At 49.5% G+C, this 22,929-nt stretch overlaps 1 protein-coding gene across 6 annotated transcripts; it reads right to left on the reverse strand.

Moving 5' to 3' along the window:
* Positions 1-173: 173 nt before the first annotated feature.
* SIRT3 (sirtuin 3) lies at positions 174-22,889 on the reverse strand. Of its 6 annotated transcripts, none has more exons than XR_013403344.1 (7): positions 22,779-22,797; positions 19,363-19,457; positions 19,019-19,251; positions 16,274-16,374; positions 9,098-9,259; positions 2,876-4,366; positions 174-1,452 (listed from the first exon to the last, which is right to left on the reverse strand). XR_013403344.1 is itself a non-coding variant. In XM_077961502.1 (7 exons), the coding sequence occupies exons 2-7, from the start codon at positions 19,407-19,409 to the stop codon at positions 1,432-1,434; spliced, it is 774 nt and encodes a 257-aa protein (XP_077817628.1). In that variant the 5' UTR covers positions 19,410-19,457; positions 22,779-22,889; the 3' UTR covers positions 174-1,431. The 6 variants fall into 6 exon arrangements, 3 of the variants coding, with proteins under 3 accessions (XP_077817628.1, XP_014968685.3, XP_077817627.1); XR_013403343.1 differs by lacking the exon at positions 22,779-22,797 and adding an exon at positions 22,041-22,427; XR_013403342.1 differs by lacking the exon at positions 22,779-22,797 and adding an exon at positions 22,041-22,421 and having other exon boundaries at positions 19,363-19,554.
* Positions 22,890-22,929: the final 40 nt, after the last annotated feature.

Genomic DNA, 22,929 nt, shown 5'->3' on the forward strand with positions numbered 1-22,929 from the left:
GCTAGGCGTGGTGGGACACATCTGTAGTCCCAGCTACCCAGGAGGCTGAGGCAGGAGAATCGCTTAAACCTGGGAGGCGGAAGTTGCAGTGAGCTGAGATCACAACACTGCACTCCACCCTGAGTGACAGAGCAAGACTCTCAAAAAAATAAAATAAAATAAGGAACATTAACTAGAGTTAGAAACTAATTTCATTCTTTTTAGAATTCAACACTTTTCCTAGGTCACCAGTTCCACCTTTTGTTCTTACCAGAGCAAAGTCACAGGACCCCCTTCCTGGGAGTCACTGTCATTAAATCTATTCCCATCAGCTCAGCCCAGGGTAGGCAAGGTTCAGGAATGGGAAGTGCTTTTGTCTGGGGAAACACGCAGGTAATCCGATGCTAGGAAGGAGGATGTGCATGTGGGTAAGAGCCCAGGAGGAAGCAGCTGGTGCCTGACAGGGCGAGCCATCAGAGCTGGGCCTTGGTGCTGCCCCAGAAGGAGCCTGTGCAGAAGTGGGAGCTCAGTGGATTCCACCTCATATGTCACAATCCAGCAGGTGGCCAGGACTCAGCCTGGGTTTGAAGTAAGTAATGCCTTCCCTGTCTCAGAGATTAGCTCTAACTGTCACTGGAGGAAGCCCTGGGGGAGGGGGACTAGTGTGGGGACAAGGAGACCAGATAGAAAGTGCTGGAATGTTCTGGAACCGATCTGTTTCTGGAGGAGAGGCTGAGTATGGAGAGTCAACAGAATGTGACTACCTTCAGAGGGAGGAGCTGGGCCATCTCCAATAAATCCAGGGACAAATGCCTTCAGTCCTCAGACTGTTCCAATAGAGGGGATGCCATGTATTCCAGGGTTCCCTTTCCAACTCATGTCAACCTTGCAGTCCCTTTGAGGAGATGAAATGTATTTCATGCTGGAAATAAAGAACAGATTTTCTCTCATTAAAAATAGCCCTACTAAAGGAGACCAACATGCTAGAAGTGCAGCACTAGGGTCTCAGGACTACACTTTGGGACATGAAGAGGGCTGGGTGGGGGCTGCTCGGCCCACGTCTAGATCTTCTAACCAACAGATGCTGAGCTTGCCCTTCACCTGGGCACAGAAAGCAAACTCGGTCTGGGATTCCAGTCAGTCTGTTCAGTTCAAGAGGGTCACAGAAGAAAGCTTTTTCCACTAAGAGCTTCAGCAGAGTGAAGAGTTCAACACAGCAAACAGGCAGGCAGGCAGCTCCTTTGTATATGTGACGGGGTGGCCCTGAACGTAAACAGCCCTACCAGTCAGCGCAGCACAGCTCACGGCCTGAGAAGACGTTCCAGTGGCAGCCTCTGGTGTCCACTCAGTTCACATATTCTGGTTTCACCAAAATTAGCCATGAGGTCTCGTCAGAATTGGGATGTGGATGTCTCCTATGTCACCATTTATTGTGTGGGGGCAGCCATCATCCTATTTGTCTGGTCCATTAAGCTGGAACACAGAAGACAGAGGGTATCAGCTGTCTCTTAACACACCCAGGCAGGCCAGCAGATCTCTGGTCAAACAGATCTAGCTGCAAACATGCAAAATATCTCACAAAACAAGCTGCATTCTGCAAATACTGCTGCTGTGCAGGCTAAGAGCATCCCAGCAGGCCTGGGCAGAGCAGGGTGGCTAAACGGAGAGCCTCATTCTAAGGGACCTGAAGTGCCCAAATCAAGATGTACTGATGCTCGTGTGCTTAAAACCATGCACTATTTGGAAAAGTAACCCCTTGGATAGTAATTATTTAAAAACCAAAAAATCATAACCCATTTTACGTACATTTGTGTGAAACTACATTACACAGTTCAAATCCTGTTGGGCCACTTCCAGAACCCCACAGGAGCTACCAGAATTATAATCTGCTTTTCTATGAAAACAGAAGTTGGGCCCGGGGAAGCTGGCTCACACCTGTAATCCCAGCACTTTGGAGGCTGAGGCGGGTGGATCACCTGAGGTCAAGAGTTTGAGACCAGCCTGACTAACGTGGTGAAACCCCGTCTCTACTAAAAGTACAAAAATTAGCCGGGCATGGTGGCATGTGCCTGTAATCTCAGCTACTCAGGAGGCTGAGGCAGCAGAATCACTTGAACCCGGGAGGCAGGGATGCAGTGAGCCGAGATCGCGCCACTGTACTCTAGCCTGGGCAATAAGAGTGAAACTCCGTTACAAAAAAAAGAAAATGGCCGGGCGCGGTGGCTCAAGCCTGTAATCCCAGCACTCTGGGAGGCCGAGGCGGGCGGATCATGAGGTCAGGAGATCGAGACCATCCTGGCTAACACGGTGAAACCCCGTCTCTACTAAAAAAAATACAAAAAACTAGCCGGGCGAGGTGGCGGGCGCCTGTAGTCCCAGCTATTCGGGAGGCTGAGGCAGGAGAATGGCGTAAACCCGGGAGGCGGAGCTTGCAGTGAGCTGAGATCCGGCCACTGCACTCCAGCCCAGGCGACAGAGCGAGACTCCGTCTCAAAAAAAAAAAAAAAAAAAAAAAGAAAATAGGAAGTCAGAGCAGGAAAGGGCTCCCTCAAAAAAGCCTACTGGACTGATCTAAGACCTCTGCTGCCTTGTGAGCTGGCCAGGAGGCACTCGCCTCTCAGCGTTTAAGTCTCGTTGTTAGCTGGGTTCCCTGCTACCATAATGAAGTGACCATGATTGGTAAAAAATCAGCCTGCGACCAGAGGTTGGAGGTCTCGGACTGGTGGAGGTGAGGAGAGTGCTGACCCCATGGCCCTGAGCCACGAGGCAGCCACAGCTGTGGACGAGGAAAAAGGATCAGGATTTCCTAAGACACCTGCCTTGGAAGACAAGAGGAGCATCAATTGTGATATATTCTGGTTGATACAGTTTGGCTGTGTCCCCACCCAAATCTCACCTTGAATTGTAAGGATGGGCCAAGTGGAAGTCACTGAATCATGGGGGCGGGGCTTTTCCATGCTGTTCTTGTGGTAGTGAGTACATCTCACAAGATCTGACCGTTTTCGAAAGGGCAGTTCCCCTGCACACGTCCTCTTGCCCGCCGCCGTGGAAGACGGGACTTTGCTCCTCCTTGTCTTCCACTGTGATTGTGAGGCCCCCACAGCCATATGGAACTGTGAGTCCATTAAACCTCTTTCCTTTATAAATGACCCAGTCTCAGGTATGCCTTTATTAGCAGCATGAGAACACACTAATACACTGGTGAAATCCCCTTTGGACAGTGTCACATCTGCCTGTAATCATAACGCTGGACTTTTTTTTTTTGAGACGGAGTCTCACTTTGTCGCCCAGGCTGGAGTGCAGTGGCACCACCTTGGCTCACTGCAAGCTCTGCCTCCTGGGTTCACGCCATTCTCCTGCCTCAGCCTCCGAGTAGCTGGGACTACAGGCACGCACCACCACGCCTGGCTAATTTTTTTTTTTTGTATTTTTAGTAGAGACGGGGGTTTCACCATGTTAGCCAGGATGGTCTCGATCTCCTGACCTCGTGATCCACCTGCCTCAGCCTCCCAAAGTGCTGGGATTACAGGCGTGAGCCACCGCGCCCGGCAACGCTGGACTTTAAATGCTTAATGCTACCTCCCACTGAAAACCCTTAATATCAAGGCTACACATGCTACATGATTCTCATGGGAAACTGCATTTTCTGTAACTTCACTTGTTTACAGGCGGTTTGGAATCTCTTAGAAAGAAAGCATAGAGCCCCTTTGGCTTTCCTCAGCGGATTATAATCGATCAATGGCTCTCATACCAATTACTTCCGAAAAGCATCACTAATGGAGCCTTCATCCCACACAGATGCAGAGAACTTTAGCTTCTCAAAGTTCTTTAACCCGTATCATCTCAGAATCACATACCAGGCCTTAGAGGAACACTGTTGGCTGCTTTACTTTAGGGAGTGAAGATAACGCCTACAGTCTGTTAAGAGTACAGACTCATCAGCCCTGAGTGTCTGGACCGTGTCCCTGCTTGGCCTGTTACCATCTGTTTCTTCATCTCTAAATGGAGTTATTGAAAGTAATACCCAATCAGGTCCAGGTAGCGCCTGGTGCAGGATTCACAGCATCATCGGTTACGACTGTTACCGTGTTAGCCAGTGGGGCTCCATACCAGATGGAGCACACCCTAGAGCAGTGAGGAGGGCAGCCCCTTGGATGGTCCTCCTCAGCGTCTGTACCTTCCCAGTTTCCCGCCGGACGAGGTCCCGCATCTCTTCTGTCCAGCCCAGAAGCTCCACTAGCCTTTCCACGCTGTGAACCACGTCCCCCAGCTGGGCCACGTCCCTGCCGCGAGGACGCCATGCCAAGGGTCCCACCAAGTCCCGGTTGATGAGCAGTCGGGGAACAGAGCTCCGCACGGCCTCGGTCAAGCTGGCAAAAGGCTCCACCTGAAAAATGGCCCAAATGTGAGGGTACAGTGTCCACCCTACAAGCCCCGCAGGATGTTTCGTGCCATAGCCACTGAGGCCTTGGAGGAGCAGCAGACTGGCAGTCAGACCCGGCGATACACAGAAAACCCACCACCAATCTCATTTCTTCAGTTGAGCTCCTGCCGCTTGGCCTCAGTGACTCTCTTTCCTCCCCTCAGCCTCCCTCTCTTCCACTCCTTGCTGCTTCCACACATCCTTGCTTCTCCCCACCTCCATTCCAAGGCTCACCAGGGATCCAACCTTCCTACCTCCTCTTTGTGAGCACGTTCTGTTCTCCCTGTCCTCCCCAGCTCGCTGTCTCCGCATGCCACAGAGGGACGACAGCACACACTCGTCCATCTCCTCTGGCTAGCCCTGCTTGCAGTGACAGCCACCACCAGCATCGGGCACCCAGACAAGCTGGTGCCCCCAAGCAGGAGTTACTGTTACATCTCTCCATGGTCTTCACCACCCAGCCTCTAGAGAGGCCTAGCTCGGTGCCATCAGGCTTCTTCATACAACTCTCAAAGCGTCTTTTAAGAGGAACAAGGTAAAAAATGGACACATTAATAAATGGCATTAAAACTGGCTCATTATCTGGGAGGAAAATGCTCCATTCCTACCTCCCATTGAAAAAAATTCAAATGGATTAAAGGTTTCAATGTAAACAAAACAGTTCTTGAAGAAAACTGAGAGTTTACAAGTAAGGATAGGGAAAAACATTTTAGATGTGAAAACTGAAGTCAGATAAGGCAAAGGAAAATGACAGATCTGACTATGTAAATACTATTACATCAGTATCTACATAAAACTACTATGTAGAAAATTAAAAATTTTTAAAAACCTCTCATAAACTGCAAAAATATTTACAACATATGACAATAGTTTATATTGCTAATTGATAAACTCATTTATAAACATATAATGTATGAACTAATTTATAATGACATTTCTATTAATAGCCAGGCACAGTGGTTCATGCCTATAATCCCAGCACTTTGGGAGGACAAGGCAGGTGGATCACCTGATGTCAGGAGTTCAAGACCAGCCTGGCCAACATGGTGAAACCCCGTCTCTACTAAAAACACAAAAATTAGCTGGGCGTGGTGGCAGGCACCTGTAGTCCCAGCTACTCGGGAGGCTGAGGCAGGAGAATGGCTTGAGCCTGCGAGGTGGAGGTTGCAGTGAGCCGAGATCGTGCCACTGCACTCCAGCCTGGGAGACAGAGCGTAACTCTGTCTCAAAACAAAAAGAAAAGAAATTTATATTAACCTTAAAATTGATTTATATTATTTAATTTCTATTAAAATTAAAACTAATTTATATTGCTAATTTACAATGACCCAATGAAAAATGGACAAGAGATATAAATATACAATCCAAAGAGAGGAAACACAACTGGCCAATAAACATGAAAAGATGAATTTCATTCTTTACTACAGAAATGCAAAATCCACACCCCCCTCCACACACACACATGCATTTTTTAACCAATTTGATTTGTGTGATTTTGGTTTTGGTGAGGATGTGAGAAAATGGCTACACAAAAACACAGTTTGTGGCAATGTAATTGTTACATCTTTCTGGAAGGCAAGTTCTCAATATTTATCAGCACTTACCCTTCAGGAGCACTTGCATGGGTAGGTCAGGGTGACACACAGGGATATTTGCTACAGCGTGGGATCTCATTCTGTTGCCCAGGCTGGAATGCAGTGGCATGATCATAGTTCACTATAACCTCAAACTCCTGGGCTCAAGCAATCCTCCTGCCTCAGCCTCTCAAATAGCTGCAACTACACAGACCGCACCTGGCTATCTTTTTATTTTTTGTAGAGATGAGGTCTGACTATACTGCCCAGGCTGGTCTCAAATGCCTAGCTTCAGGCAATCTTACTGCCTTGGCCTCCCAAAGTGCTGGGATAACAGGTGTGAGCCACAGTGCCTGGCCCAGCATTACTTTTAATACAAAAATTATATACAATTTATTGTCATTGTCCATCAGTAAGAAATTGCTTACATAAACTTTGTATTAAATCCACAAAATCTATGTTAAAGCTCTTGTGGCTGAATATGTTTCAGAATTTTTGAGATTTTAAAAAAGATCATATGGTTTACACCCCACATACTATGTCACACCTAAAGGGGATCCGGAGTGGTACTCCATAGTCAAACACATTAATATTTCGTCCACAAAGCACATGAGACAGAGTCCATGCGTGACACCAGCTCGTTCAGTTCACGATGGCACCGTGTTTACAGACATGGGCCTCTCAGGTGGGACCTCATATCCGTATAAGGGAAACTGTCAGCATTAACAAGGCAGCAGATCTCCATGGACTCACATTGTTACATGAAAACAGCAGGCTGCAGAATAGAATGTACAGTGCTGTCCAACTTTTAGTTAAAAATTACCATCTGTACGTGTGCATTTGTACAGAAAAAGAAACCTGAGAGGACACAGAATAAAATGCTAACAGTTGGTGGGATTAAAAAGTTGATTCTTTGCTTTATATCTTTATATAATGTATGAATATTTTCTTTCCTTTTTTTTTGTTTTTTTTTTTTTGAGACGGAGTCTTTCTCTGTCACCCAGGCTGGAGTGCGGTGGCGCGATCTCAGCTCACTGCAATCTCCACCTCCCTGGTCCACACCATTCTCCTGCCACAGCCTCCCAAGTAGCTGGGACTACAGGCGCCCACTACCACGCCCGGCTAATGTTTTGTATCTTTTTTTTTTTTAGTAGAGACGGAGTTTCACCGTGTTAGCCAGGATAGTCTCGATCTCCTGACCTCGTGATCTGCCCGTCTCGGCCTCCCAAAGTGCTGGGATTACAGGCGTGAGCCCCTGTGTCCGGCCCTGTATGAATCTTTTCAAAGACGCACATGGTACTTATAATAAGGAAAAAGGCCATTTTCATTTCACTTCAATAATAAAGACGGCTGGTGGCCCGAGTGTCCACACCTGGTGGCCAGCATGGTCAGCTGCTCTCAGCCCGCACTCTGCTGACCACCATGGCCCCTCTGACTGCTCCTGCTGTGTCTGTCCCTCCATCCTAGGCCTAGCATGGCATTCTCATGTCTGTCCACACCCTGGGCTCTCCTGTCTGCTCACTCCAGCACCCCAGCTCCTGCCTCTGGGCCTTCTTGGACTCCAGACTCATATCTACCTGCTCAACACCTCCAGTCCGCAGTACATCCTCAAATCCGTGGAAACAAGGCTGAGTTCCTGAGCTCCCCCAAACCCACCTACCAGGCTTCTCCATCTCAGGAAATGGCGGCTCCATCTTTCTAGCTGCTCCAGCCACAGTCCTGGAGTCCTTGGGAATCCACGCCCTCCCATGCACCGCGCCAGCACGCCCACTCTGCGTTCACACACACCCAGACTCCAGCACCCCTCAGCCTCTGCTGGCTTTACCCGGCCCCCAGCCAGTGCCAGCCGGTGATTACCTATAAGGGCCCTGCTGGGTCTGCTGCTCCTAGTCTTGCCCCCGTGGTGGGCTCACAGCCCAGCACCCAAAGGAGTCCTCTCAACTTCCAAGCTCTGGCCTGGAACCCAAGCTGAATCCATTCATCTTCTCAGGCAGCGCCAGCCTCCCATGAGATGACACTTGTGCCCCACCTCCTTCTCTGCTCCAGCCCGTGCCCGTCACTGCTGACGTCGCCCCACCCTCCTGGCTGTTTGTCACCTGTGCAGTGTCCTCGGCCAGACCCCCCTCACCTTGGTAAACTCTTAGCTCCAACTCCACCTGCCTGGCTTGACACTGCAGCTGGTTCCCAACCCTCCTAGCCCTTCTTTCCTACTTGTTATCTTTCCCAGAACATCAATCATCTCCTCACAAACTACATAACTTCTTACACTGACATCTGACTGTGGATGTTGAAAGCACTGGAGCAGGGCCCAGCACACAATGAAGGCCCGAACAAACATACGCTCTGGGCCCTGCGGCTGCCCTGGGCCCCTCGAAGCACAGGTCTTTCTGGCCCTTCTGCCCTTGGTGCCTATATCCAGTCACACACACACTGCGTGACTCATCACAGCTTTTAGGAATTTCCTGAGCTTCAGACGCAGATGCAGAACAGCTGCTTGGCCACATCCAGGGGGCGTTTCCCAGGCACCTGAGACATGCACAGAACCGAGCTGGGCATCCTCCCTCCCAAATCACGCCTCACCAGCAAATGCCCTGACTTTACAGAACAAGCCAGACGCCTCCTTCTCACACCCCCAAAACAACACAGGCTGCAAGTCCAGTCCCCCTCCTCGCTGTCCCTCAGGTGACCACAGCTCCACCTTCTTCAGGACCAGCCTCCTGGCACTGCTTGCTCCACTCTCCACTCCCCAAAGGCCTCTCTGACCCCAAGGGTGCAGCTACGTCCCTGGGCCAGTCCCTTTGGATTTATCACTACTCCCAACGCAGCATCAGTATTCCTAATCTGACCTGGGAGGCCTGCCCCTCCACCTCATCCCGACGCCCCCTTTCCTCCTCCCTTCTCCTCACACGTGGTGCCCCACCCGCACCTATACCACCTCCAAAGCCCAGCAGCTTCCTACCTTCCTGTCTCCCGCACAGGCTGCTGTTCCCTCAGCCTGGAACCCCAGCTGAATCCACTCACTTTCCAAAAGTGGCACCAGCCCCAGAAGGGCCCATGAGATGATTTCTGTACCCCTCCCTTCCCCTGCCCTCCAGCCTCCTCCCTGCACAGGCTGACAAACCTCCAGGGAGGTCCCGAGGATGAGCAGCAGATCTGCCATGGGGAAATCAACCACGTGCAGCAGGAACCTCTGGGGCAGCGGCTCCCCAAAGAACACAATGTCGGGCTTCACAACGCCGGTGCAGACCGGGCAGCGGGGAACCCTGTCTGCCATCACGTCAGCCTGGAAAACAGAGAAAACAGGCCTGAGGAAGATACCTGCAACACCCTGTAAAAGGAAAAGGCAACAAGTTCTTATTAAAGTGTCAAACATTCTCCCCCAAAAAAGGTGGGAGAGGTATCATGAACCCCCATGTACCCAGCTTTAGGAATTACCAGTTTTCACAGCTGATTGTGTCATAGCCCTCCAGAATCTGGGAGGAGGTGTTGGAGCATTTAAAAGCAAATCTTGGACATCATACGTTTCACCCATTATTACTTCGGCAGGCATCTAGCGTATCTAACACCGTGCTCTACACCTGGGATGGTGACCAGAGACATTCTGGTGCTAAGAAAACACCTGGTAGACCACACCGGTCCTCCAACAGTAGTCTGCAGGCATTTGGCCTACACCGAACATCATTCGGTCACAAGGTGAAACTGTCTCTGGTTTGAGCTTCAGTGATCATGCCATTGCCTCAGCCCGGGGAGGCTTTCAGGTCGGCTTCACTCACTGGCTGGCATTATTAGGAGTAACATCTGCCAAACACTGCTTCCCTACTGGCCAAGGTGAAGTAGACACAACTTCACTGAGTCAAGACTAATATAAACTAATGCCTTGGAGCAGATGGAAAAGGGAGAGAGTTACAGAGGAAGACACCTGACTTTCTAAGGGAAACCTTTACCGCTAACGGGGCTTGTTTTAAGCAGGCTCAATCCAGCAAGAAGCAACAGAAACAAAAGACAAAAGAAAGAGACCCACAAAAGATTTCAGATAATCTTGGATACACAGTAAAACTGTATTATATCTAAATTAAAAAGAAAAAACTGTTATCTTGGAGGCATGGGGTATAGTAAAAAAAAAAAAAAATTAAGGAAGCAAAAAAAAGACGAACTTGAAAAATCTATTAAAGGCCGGGCGCAGTGGCTCAGGCCTGTAATCCCAGCACTTTGGGAGGCCGAGGTGGGCGGATTATGAGGTCAGGAGATCAGACTGTCTTGGCCAACATGGTGAAACCCTGTCTCTACTAAAACACAAACAATTAGCCAGGCGTGGTGGTGCGCACCTGTAATCCCAGCTACTTGGGAGGCTGTGGCAGGGGAATTGCTTGAACCAGGGAGGCAGAGGTTGCAGTGAGCTGAGATTGCGCCACTGCACTGCAGCCTGGGCAACAGAGTGAGACTCCATCTCAAAAAAAAAAAAAAAACTATCAAAGATACAAAACTATTAAAAAATAATGTAGCAGACGTGAAAAATAACCAAACAGAACTTCTAGAAATAAAAAGTACAGAAATAAAAAATTAAAGCTCAACGTCTGTTTCGAGTTGGTTTTGGGAAAAAAGAAAGCAGCAAACACTCAATGGAAGGACTTTATAACAGAAAACACAATATTAGCAAACCGGAAGAAAGACCAGAAGAAATCACCCAGAACGCAGCACAAGGAGGAGCAATGAAAGAACAGAAGAGTGATCAGGAACAGCAGGAGAGAGAAGGACTAACGTAGGTTCAATCAGAGGTCCCTAAAGAGAGGGGCCAGATAGTGGGCCAGGGGCAATGCATATCCCAAGATAACAGCCGAGTATTATCCAGCAACCATGAAAGACACCAACCCACAGATTCAGGATCTCAAGCAAGCGAGGGCTACTGAGCCAGCATGAGGGTGCCCACAGGAAAAACATGAGTCACAAGCACATCTGTGGTTTTGTCCCAAGAGGTTCTCAGGAGGTTTAGTAATTATACGTGGTCCTTCAAAGGGGGAGGGTGGCTGTGAGGTGAATGGTTAAGTACTTGTGAGACTTCAGGAAGTGACAGAAGGAAACAGAGGAAGAGAACTAAGCAGACCTCTCAGGGAAGGGTGAAGGAACCATTCATCTCATCTTGCCTTTGATCTGTATCTGGGAAGATAAGCCAGTAATCCACATTAGCAGTATGGAGTCTTTGAAAAGTGTTGGTTTCTGTTTAGCCCTTAGTGAAGAAAGCCTAATGGTGGTTGGGGAGGGAGGGGTATAATGAGGCGCATCTGACCTCCCCTCCTGCTATGGCCAGGAACTGACTTCCAAGGTTTCTCTGGGGTTCCCTTGACCAAGGGGAGGGGTCCATTCAGTTGGTTGCAGGGCTTAGAATTTTATTTTGTATTTTATTTTTTTGAGATGGCATCTTACTCTGTCACCCAGGCTGGAGTGCAGTAGCATAATCTCGGCTCACTGCAACCTCTGCCTCCTGGGTTCCAGCAATTCTCTTGCCTCAGCTTCCCAAGTAGCTGGGATTACAGATGGGTGCCACCACACGTGACTCATTTTTGTATTTTTAGTAGAGACGGGGTTTCACCATGTTGGCCAGGCTGGTCTCAAACTCCTAATTCAGGTGATCCATCCGCCTCAGCTTCCCAAAGTGCTGGGATTACAGGCATGAGCCACCGCGCCTGGCCTAGAATTGTATTTTATTTTTCTCAAGGAAGGTCTACAATTTTTTTTTTTTTTTTTTTTGAGATGGAGTCTCTCTCCTGTTTCCCAGGCTGGAGTGCAATGGCCTAATATTGGCTCACCACAACCTCCACCTCCTGGGTTCAAGCAATTCTCCTGCCTCAGCCTCCCGAGTAGCTGAGATTATAGGCATGCACCATCATGCCCGGCTAATTTTGTATTTTTAGTAGAGATGGGGTTTCTCCATGTTGGTCAGGCTGGTCTCGAACTCCTGACCTCAGGCGATCCACCCACCTGGTCTCCCAAAGTGTTGGGATTACAGGCGTGAGCCTCTGCGCCCACCTGGCCCACAAATTTTACGCAGAAGAAATCAAAGGAAATTCATATGGAAAACCAGCATGGAGAAACTGCAAAACTCCAAAGACAAAAGTCTTAAAAAACAGGCAGAGAGGCTGGACACGGTGGCTCATGCCTGTAATCCCAGCACTTTGGGAGGTTGAGGTGGGCGGATCACGAGATCAGGAGTTCGAGACCAGCCTGACCCCATAGTAGAGATGAAACCCCATCTCTACTAAAAATACAAAAATTAGCTGGGCGTGGCAGCACGCGCCTGTAATTCCAGCTACTCAGGAGGCTGAGGCAAGAGAATCGCTAGAACCTGGGAGGCGGAGGTTGCAGTGAGCCGAGATCATACCGTTGCACTCCAGCCTGGGCGACAGAGCAAGACTCTGTCTCAAAAAAAAAAAAAAAAAAAAAAAAAAAAAACCCAAACAACAACAACAAAAATAAAACAGGCAGAGAACAGATAGCAACAGTTTCGGAAATTTACATGAAAAGGCAAAAGATTCAGAACAGCCAACACAGTACTGAAGGAGGAGAACAAAGGCGGGGAATTAACAACAACTTGTGGCCGGGCGCGGTGGCTCAAGCCTGTAATCCCAGCACTTTGGGAGGCCGAGACGGGCGGATCACGAGGTCGGGAGATCGAGACCATCCTGGCTAACACGGTGAAACCCCGTCTCTACTAAAAAAATACAAAAAACTAGCCGGGCGCGGTGGCGGGCGCCTGTAGTCCCAGCTACTCGGGAGGCTGAGGCAGGAGAATGGCGTGAACCTGGGAGGCGGAGCTTGCAGTGAGCTGAGATCTGGCCACTGCACTCCAGCGTGGGCGGCAGAGCGAGACTCCGTCTCAAAAAAAAAAAAAAAAAAACAACTTGTTGCCCAAATTATCTATTTTATTCTCTTATTTATTTATTTATTTTGTTTTGAGATGGAGTCTCACTCTGTTACCCAGGCTGGAGTGCAGTGGTGCGATCTCAGCTCACAGAAATCTCCCCCTCCCGGGTTCAAGCGATTCTCCTGCCTCAGCCTCCTGAGTATCTGGGATTACAGGTGCACCACTACACCCAGCTGATTTTTGTATTTTTAGTAGAGATGGGATTTCACCATTTTGGCCAGGCTGCTCTCAAACTCCCCACCTCAGGTGACCTGCCTGTCTAGGCCTCCCAAAGTGCTGGCATTACAGGTGTGAGCCACTGTGCCCAGCCCCTCATAATCTCTTTTAAATGCAAATCCCTTCACATCATTTTCCTGCCTAAATATCCTTCAATGCCTCCCATGATCGTCAGGATACAGTTCAAATCCTAACAGGGCAAGCAGGCCTCCCATACTCCAGGTCTCTGCTGCCAGAAACAGACTTACACCCAGACAGCCTCATCTCCAAGGTGCTTCCCAGCCTGCTCTGTTCCTACAGCTGACTCAGCATAGCATCCAGTACATATCTGCAGTAAAACTGGTATGGCACCCAACTGTAACTGTTGGATGACTCCACCTTAATTTGTTTTCACATCCACAGAACCCAGCAAAAGGCCTGGCACTGAGCAGACCAAACTATTTGTGGAATAAATTGGTCATTCAATGAATGAATGAGTTGATAAAAAGAATAATACGCATATATTAAGTTTCTATATGTGCTGGACTCACACTTCCTAAGTTCAAAACTTACTACAAAGCTATAGTGACCAAAACATGACAGTGCAGGCACAAGGATATACATATAACAATGGAATAGAACTGAGAATCCAGAAATAACCGTACACCTAGGCCAACTGACTTTCAACAAGAATGCCAAGACCAGTTTCCGTTTAAAAAACGGTGCTGGAACAATTACATATCCACATACAAGAAAATGAAGCTGGATCCCTACCTCACAGCACACACAAAAATTAACTCTAAAGGGATCAAAGAACTCAATGTAAAAGCTTTAAACTATAAAACTCTTATAAGAAAACATAGGGTAAAATAATACCATTTCTCAGATATTCCAAAAGAGTGAGAAAAAAATAGATAAACTGGATTTCATCAGAAATCAACACTTTCATGCATCAAGAGATATTATCAAGAAAGTAAAAAAGACAACCTACAGAATGGCAGAAAATACTTGCAAACTATGTGTCTGATAAGGATCTAGCTTCCAGAATATATAAAGGACTCTTAACAATAAAAAAGACAACACAATTTTTTTTTTTTTTTTTTTTTTTTTGAGACGCAGTCTCGCTCTGTCGCCCAGGCTGGAGTGCAGTGGCCGGATCTCAGCTCACTGCAAGCTCCGCCTCCCAGGTTCACGCCATTCTCCTGCCTCAGCCTCCCGAGTAGCTGGGACTACAGGCGCCCGCCACCTCGCCCGGCTAAGTTTTTGTATTTTTTTTTTTAGTAGAGACGGGGTTTCACTGTGTTAGCCAGGATGGTCTCGATCTCCTGACCTCGTGATCCGCCCGTCTCGGCCTCCCAAAGTGCTGGGATTACAGGCTTGAGCCACCTCGCCCGGCCAAGACAACACAATTAAACAATGCGCAAAGGAATTCAATCTCCAAAGATACACAAATGGCCAAAAAGTACATGGAAAGATGTTTGATATCTGAATTATTAGGAAAACACCAATCAGTGCTACAACGGGTTACCAGTTCCCACCCACAGGGATAGCTGTAATTAAAAAATGCAGGCCGGGCGCGGTGGCTCAAGCCTGTAATCCCAGCACTTTGGGAGGCTGAGACGGGCGGATCACGAGGTCAGGAGATCGAGACCATCCTGGCTAACACGGTGAAACCCCATCTCTACTAAAAAATACAAAAAACTAGCCGGGCGCGGTGGCGGGCGCCTGTAGTCCCAGCTACTCGGGAGGCTGAGGCAGGAGAATGGCGTGAACCTGGGAGGCGGAGCTTGCAGTGAGCTGAGATCCCGCCACTGCACTCCAGCCCGGGCGGCAGAGCGAGACTCCGACTCAAAAAAAATAAAAATAAAAAAAATAACTCCATTGCTGAAATTTTTTGTTTTTTGAGACGGAGTCTCGCTCTGTCGCCAGGCTGGAGTGCAGTGGCACCATCTCAGCTCGCTACAACCTCTGCCTCCCAGGTTCAAACAATTCTCCTACCTCAACCTCCCGAGTAGCTGGGACTACAAGCGCCCACCACCACGCCCAGCTAATTTTTGTATTTTTGGTAGAGACAGGGTTTCACCGTGTTAGACAGGATGGTCTCAATCTCTTGACCTCGTGATCTGCCCGCCTTGGCCTCCCAAAGTGCTGGGATTACAGGTGTGAGCCACTGTGCCCAGCCTGAAAAAAAATTTTTCAACTGTGTGTAGGTGTATGTACATAAATACGTGTAGCACGTTTACATAAACATATCACTTTTTTTTTTAAAAAAGGCCTGGAACATTATACACCAAGCTGTTAAAAGTGGGCAACAGGGGCTGGCGTGGTGGCTCATGCCTGTAATCCCAGCACTTTGGAAGGCCAAGGTGGGCGGATCACCTGAGGTCAGGAGTTCGAGACCAGCCTGGCCAACATGGTGAAACCCTGTCACTACTAAAAATACAGAAAAAGAAAAAAAAATTACCTGGGTGTGGTGGTACATGCCTGTAATCCCAGCTACTTAGGAGGCTGAGGCAGGAGAATTCCTTGAACCCAGGAGACGGAGGTTGCAGTGAGCCAAGATCACCCCACTGCCCTCCACCCTGGGTGACAGAGCAAGACTCCGTCTTGAAAAAAATTAAAAAGTGGGCAGCTGGAATTGGCTGAAAGGAGATTCATTTTCCCTACATATTTCTTCTTTTTTTTTTTTTTTTTTTTTTGAGATGGAGTCTGGCTCTGTCGCCCAGGCTGGAGTGCAGTGGCCGGATCTCAGCTCACTGCAAGCTCCGCCTCCTGGGTTTACGCCATTCTCCTGCCTCAGCCTCCCGAGTAGCTGGGACTACAGGCGCCTGCCACCTCACCCGGCTAGTTTTTTTTTTTTTTTTGTATTTTTTTTTAGTAGAGACGGGGTTTCACCGTGTTCGCCAGGATGGTCTCGATCTCCTGACCTCGTGATCCGCCCGTCTCGGCCTCCCAAAGTGCTGGGATTACAGGCTTGAGCCACCGCGCCCGGCCTTTCCCTACATATTTCTATATTATCTTAAATTGTTTTACAAACATGTATTAAATTTCTAATTTACAAATAAAAATTTTCATACTATTACTGTTCAACTGTCCTTTCGAGACAATGCTTATAAAATACCACTTTTCCAGATCACCCCAACAGCAAACTGCAGAAGGACGACCGACAGCAGGATAACTCACCCGAAAGTCCTCCCCTGGGAAGGGTCTTCGGCAGACTGTGCAGGTGGCAGAGGCAAACGTTCCATGAGCTTCAACCAGCTTTGAGGCAGGGATGCCCGACACTGAAATTCAAGCCAAAGCTAAGTGTTGCTGCTGCCTCCAAGATGAGCACACAAGTCCCAGAGCACAACTTCTGGGCTTGGCAGGCCTCCTGGAAGGAGGCACAACCCCGTTGGGTTGCGATGTCCTCAAGCCTGGTGTTCATGCCCATATCACCTACATGCACCACCAACCAGAATAAGGCAGGGGAGCAAAGGGGCGCCCAGCTGGAGCCAAATCACGGTTAAAACAAAGCCTGTCAAAACTCAGTACAAAACACCATTTGATAAAAGCTCAAATAAAATTATATCCAGTCGGGCACGGTGGCCCACGCCTGTAATCCCAACACTTTGGGAGGCCAAGGTGGGCAGATCATTTGAGGTTAGGAGTTTGAGACCAGCCTGGCCAACATGGTGAAACTCTACCTCCACTAAAAATACAAAAATTAGCCGGACGTGGTGGCGGGCACCTGTAGTCCCAGTTACTCGGGGAGGCTGAGGCAGGAGAATCGCTTGAACCTGGGAGGTGGAGGTTGCAGTGAGCTGAGATCGTGCTACTGCCCTCCAGTTTGGGCGACAGAGAGAGATTCTGTCTCTAAAAAAAAAAAATTATATCGGGCCGGGCGCGGTGGCTCAAGCCTGTAATCCCAGCACTTTGGGAGGCCGAGACGGGCGGATCACGAGGTCAGGAGATCGAGACCATCCTGGCTAACACGGTGAAACCCCATCTCTACTAAAAAGTACAAAAAACTAGCTGGGCGAGGTGGCGGGCGCCTGTAGTCCCAGCTACTCGGGAGGCTGAGGCAGGAGAATGGCGTGAAACCGGGAGACGGAGCTTGCAGTGAGCTGAGATCCGGCCACTGCACTCCAGCCCGGGCGACAGAGCAAGACTCCGTCTCAAAAAAAAAAAAAAAAAATTATATCCAATACCAGGCTGGGCACAGTGGCTCACAGCTGTAATCCCAGTGCTTTGGAAGGCCAAGGCAGGAGGATCACTTGAGGCCAGGAGTTTGAGACCAGCCTGGGCAACATAGTGAGACTTGTCTTTAAAAATTTTACAAATTAGCCAGGCATGGTAGTGCATGCCTGTAGTCCCAGCTAGTCCAGAGGCTGAGGCAAAAGGATCACTTCAGCCCAAGAGCTCAGGCTATAGTGAGCTATGATCATGCCACTGCACTCTAGCCTGGGCAAAAGAGCCAAGACCCTGCCTCAAAAAATTGTATCCAATATCTAGGAACACATTTTCTATTCTATACCAAGTTAAAATGAGGATATAAATATCATAAATTCCAAAAGAACGGCTTGGTAGAAAAACAGACAAAAAGTGACTTCCTATGAAGGTTGTGTTAGTATTGTCATGGTCCCCGCTGTAGGAGGCTTCCCAAGTCCCTGTCGCTGCCCTAACTCAGCAGTGCTGAATCTCACAGCCAGGAGCTCCCACCTTCCCACAAGGCCTGCCCTGCTGCACCTCTGGGAGAAGAGACCACCAACATGGGGTACCCACTGCTGCCTCTGTGGTTCCAAGCTAGGGGATCCTTCTGGCAAGGAAACACATGCCTGGAGCCAAGGTGCCTCCTCTTTTTACCTGACAACACATCAGCAGACTGGCTGAGCCGCTCCTGGCTCCCGGAGGGCTGACTGTCCCAGCGCCTGTCCACAGCACTGCACGTAAGGAAAAGGCCCCACCAAGTGCTTCCGCAAGGTGCACGGCCAGAAGGTGGCACAACCTGTGAACCGCTGGTTTGGGCACCATGTGGATATGGCCAAGAAATCACCACAGACTGGGTGTGACAATATTAAGGAATTACTAGTGATTCTTTAGCGTGAAAATGGTATCAGAGTTGGTTTTATTTTTTTTTAATTATTTTTATTTTTATTTATTTTTTTGAGACAGAGTCTCCCTCTGTCACCCAGGCTGGAGTGAAGTGGCATGATCTCGGCTCACTGCAACCTCCGCCTGCTGGGTTCAAGAGATTCTCCTGTCTTAGCCTCCCAAATACCTGGGATTACAGGCACACACCACCATGCCTGGCTAATTTTTTGTATTTTTAGTAGAGATGGGGTTTTGCCACGTTGGCCAGGCTGGTCTCGAACTCCCGACCTCAGGTGATCCACCTGCCTCGGCCTCCCAAAATGCTGCGATTACAGATGTGAGCCACCACACCTGGCCGGAGTTGTTTTTAAAGTATCCTCTAGAGATATCCATTCATGTGTTTATAGATTATTTCTAGATTAAATTCATGATATGAGAGGTTTGCTTCAAAATAATCTGGGGATTTGGAAGAAGGTGGTGAGGATGCAGGAAGGACTGGCTATGTGCTGGTGATGAGGACAGGACGGTTCGTTACATTTTTCTCTTTGCGTGTGCTCAAAAAAATTCCATAATACAATTTTTAAAAGAGAGAAGAAAAAAGAGAGATCATCACACCAGACTGGCAAAACAATGTCAACTTCTGCCCAAAATACACAGCTCTGCAGGTATGTAGGAGAACAAGCAGTGGCCTTTAAACACCCAGAGACATTTTCCTTGGGAACAAAGCCCTAACTAGTTGGCTCAAAAACAGTCCCAAGGAAGAAGCACAAACACCAGGCTTCGGCCGTCCCCAGAAACAGGCACCTGAGCCTTCCCTGTGAGAAAAAGAATGTGTGTGACTCACAGAGGGCTCACCTCTCTCAAGCCCATCGATGTTCTGCGTGTAGAGCCGCAGAAGCAGCCCCTTGTCATGAAGCAGCCGGAGGAAGTAGTGAGTGATGTTGGGCTTATAGTTTCCAGGGTACAGCTCCTTGGCCAAAGTGAAAAAGGGCTTGGGGTTGTGAAAGAAGAATGGGAGTTCGAAAATGGCCTCGGGGTACGGGAGATCGTACTGCTGGAGGTTGCTGTACAGGCCACTCCCTGGAGATCTGCAGGGAGAGAAGACAGAGGCTCTGAGGCCTTTGCAAGAAACCGGGCAGTGGGGAGGGCAGGAGGCAGGGGAGGGGAGTGCAGAAGGCAGGTGGGACTGCGGGCAGTACCTGAAGTCTGGAATGCCACTGGGTGTGCTGATGCCGGCTCCCACCATGGCCACCACCCTCTGGCAGGCTCTGGCCCGAATCAGCTCAGCTACATCCTGCAGGGAAAGCTTCCCCTTGTCACTGTCGCCTCCACTTCCAACAACACTTGAAGCACCCACAGAAAAAGATATAGGCCTTCTTCCACCTTTAATACTGACAGAAAAAAACACAGCAGCAAAGGAAACAGATAGCGACCAGTCTCAGGATAGCAAGAAAGCATGGTTCTGCCCTCTGCACCACCCCCACCATCCAGAATGACCATGTATGTCCTCCCAGGCCTCTCAAAATAATCACCTTTCTCAGATGACTAGTGGGCTACAACGGAAAGCAGTCATAAATCAGAATCAAGACTTATTTGGGAGCAAAAATTTCAGGTTAATGGGAACTGTGCTCATTTCATAATTCAGTACACTCAGTAGGCACTCAACTCTCTGAGTGCAAACCTCCAAAGGGGTTTTCTTTTTTTTTTTTTTTTTTTTTTTTTTTTGACACGGAGTCTTGCTCTGTGCCCCAGGCTGGAGTGCAGTGGCGCGATCTCGGCTCACTGCAAGCTCCGCTCCCCCGGGTTCACGCCATTCTCCTGCCTCAGCCTCCCGAGTAGCTGGGACTACAGGCGCCCGCCACCTCGCCCAGCTAATTTTCTTGTATTTTTAGTAGAGACGGGGTTTCACCGTGTTAGCCAGGATGGTCTCGATCTCCTGACCTCATGATCCGCCCGTCTCAGCCTCCCAAAGTGCTGGGATTACAGGCTTGAGCCACCGCGCCCGGCCCCAAAGGGGTTTTCTAATGAAAACTCGTCAAGTAGTCGAGAAGCAAAGAGGGAAAACCCTGGCTCTAAAACCATCTCACCACCTATTAAACGCCCCATTTCAGACATTTATTAACTTAAAGTCATTCCTCAAATAGCTACTGTGCTGCTACTAAACATGAACTGTTAAGAGAAGCATAAAGGAATTAAAGTTATTATGGCTGTTGAGTGCCTGCTGAGGCCAAGGTATCCCGAAGGGTGCCTGAGTACATTCCTCATCTACGTAAATAAAATGTTTGTGAGTCACTGAATAACATATAAACGGCATTTTACCAAATGTCTGGAACATCAGATGTATGGCTTAAAGTATATGCTGCATGGTGTGAAATTCACTGGGAGTGGGGGACCCTGAGGGGCAGGCATGGGGGCAACCTGGGAGGGACACTGTGCAAAGGACACAAAGAACAAATTCAGAGAGCTCAAAAATCCAAAGCCAAACTGCAGAAAGCCCATGCAATGGACTCCTCATAGGGAGCCCTGTGCCTCCTGCTTTAGGGCCAGTGGTAGCAAGGATTTCTTTAACAGTCTTGCAGAGTATCACTGATATTAGAATGCGCTCCATGTGTTTGTCGGTCCTGGTCCCCGCTCCATCCATAGCACCTAGAACAGAGTCTGGCACAGAACAAGAGCTCAGTCAGGGCTTCTTGGATGAATGACTGACTCTTCAGGATCTTTTGTTTGAGACGGAGTTTTGCTCTTTCGCCTGGGCTGGAGTGCAATGGTGCAATCTCAGCTCACTGCAACCTCCACCTTCCGGGTTCAGGTGATTCTCCTGCCTCCGCCTCCTGAGTAGCTGGGATTACAGGCGCCCACCACCACCCCCAGCTAATTTTTGTAATTTTAGTAGAAACGGGATTTCACCATGTTGGCCAGGCTAGTCTCGAACTCCTGACCTCGTTATCCACTTGCCTCATCCTCCCAAAGTGCTGGGATTACAGGCATGAGCCACCACGCCCAGCCGACGTTTCAGGATCTATTAAACTTTTTTTTTCTTTTTTTTCCCAGGTAGATAAGAGTCTTGCTCTGTCACCCAGGCTGGAGTGCAGTGACTCAATCATAGCTCACTGCAGCCTTGAACTCTTGGACTCAAGGGATCCTCTTGCCTTAGTCTCAGAAGTAACTGGGACAACAGGCTTGCGCCACCATGCCCGGCTAATTTTTAAATTTTTTGTAGAGATGGAGGTCTCATTATGTTGCCCAGGCTGGTCTTGAACTCCTGGCCTCAAGCTATCGCCCTGTCTCAGCCTCCGAAAGTGCTGGTATTACAAGGGTGAGCTACCACTTCAAGCCTCACTTTTCACCAATATTTTCAGCAGTGTGTCAGACAGCATCAAGTCAATGTACCATTATTTACTTAAATATTCATCCATTATAGGGCATTTGATACCTAACAACCATGGACCTTAAGATTTTTTCCTATGTAGGCTCAGCTCTTAGATGCAATTACTATGGAGACGGGTATGATCACATGGGGTGGGAGCATTAACCGCACAACATTTATGAGGGATAATTAAAGCGTTAAATGCATATACTTTTGGACCTAGCAGTCCCAGTACTAGGAATTTATGCAAAAAGTGAGGTGCAAACAAGGTTATTCACCACAGCATGATGTAAGTAACTAAAGGTTAGAAGATATTTCAATGGGGGAATGGTGAACTAAACGACAAAACCCCGTAAAGGACGTCCACAGATCAGCGTAAAGACGGAGGCCCCGGGTGTTGGAACGGAAGTAACTCCCAGACATGCCTCAAAGGAAACACCGCAAGGTGAGAAAGGGGGGCGAGGTGTAGACAACGAACACGCAAGAAGTGCTTGTCCTTGCCCAAAATACCTCGAAAAGAAGAAACCGGGAGCTGCTGCCCTCGGCTGCCTCCGGAATGCCCTGGGCACCGCGGGTCTGGGAGGCCTCTGCAAGGGGCGCGCCGAGTCCAAGGGCTCACCGCGGACCCCGCGGCTGCCTCTCGGTCCCGCACTGACATCGTCCCTGCCGCCAAGCACCAGCCGACAGCTCCAGGCCTGGAACGGCCCCACGTCTCCCCCGGCCTCGGCCCGTTCAGCTACCCGGCCCCACACCCGGACGGCTGCCACGGCGCGCCAACCCCAGAACGCCATGTTCCCCGCAGCCTGAGGAGTCCTCCGGACTCGCCCCGCCTCCGCCTCCGCCTCCGCCTCCGCCTCCCGGCCCCGCCTCCGCCTCCCGGCCCCGCCTCCGCCTCCCGGCCCCGCCTCCGCCTCCCGGCCCCGCCTCCGCCTCCCGGCCCCGCCTCCGGCGCGACCTGGTAGACGCTGAGGCCGAGTAGAGGAAGTTCCCTAGTCTGGTGTCTGACCTCTCGCCCAGGAGGTCAAACCTGGAGCCAGCATTTCTGTACCCTGCGCTCACACCTTTTTCAACCCGGATGGCGGTGACAGTTAATACTTTCTGAGCGCTTTTACTATGGTCAGGCATTATATTTACACCTAGTCCTCGCAAGACCCTACTGGGAAGGTCATTTGAGAGGAGCAATTCCGGGTCACAAAGGCTGACACCACAAAGCTAGTCCATGGCCGGTTCGACCACAGGCACCCATACTTTTTAAGCCTCAGTGGCACAACCAGGTGCGCGGGAAGCGGGCTGCAAACGCCGGAGAGTTTTGTTCCGAGCGCAGACATGCGCGGTTACCGGGCAACCAGCGGGCCCCGCCCCCCGGCCGGCTACGGCGCTCCCAGCCTGCCCCGCGCCG

This window comes from Macaca mulatta, chromosome 14 (genome assembly GCF_049350105.2).
Source record: "Macaca mulatta isolate MMU2019108-1 chromosome 14, T2T-MMU8v2.0, whole genome shotgun sequence".
Classification (NCBI taxonomy): Eukaryota; Metazoa; Chordata; class Mammalia; order Primates; family Cercopithecidae; genus Macaca; species Macaca mulatta.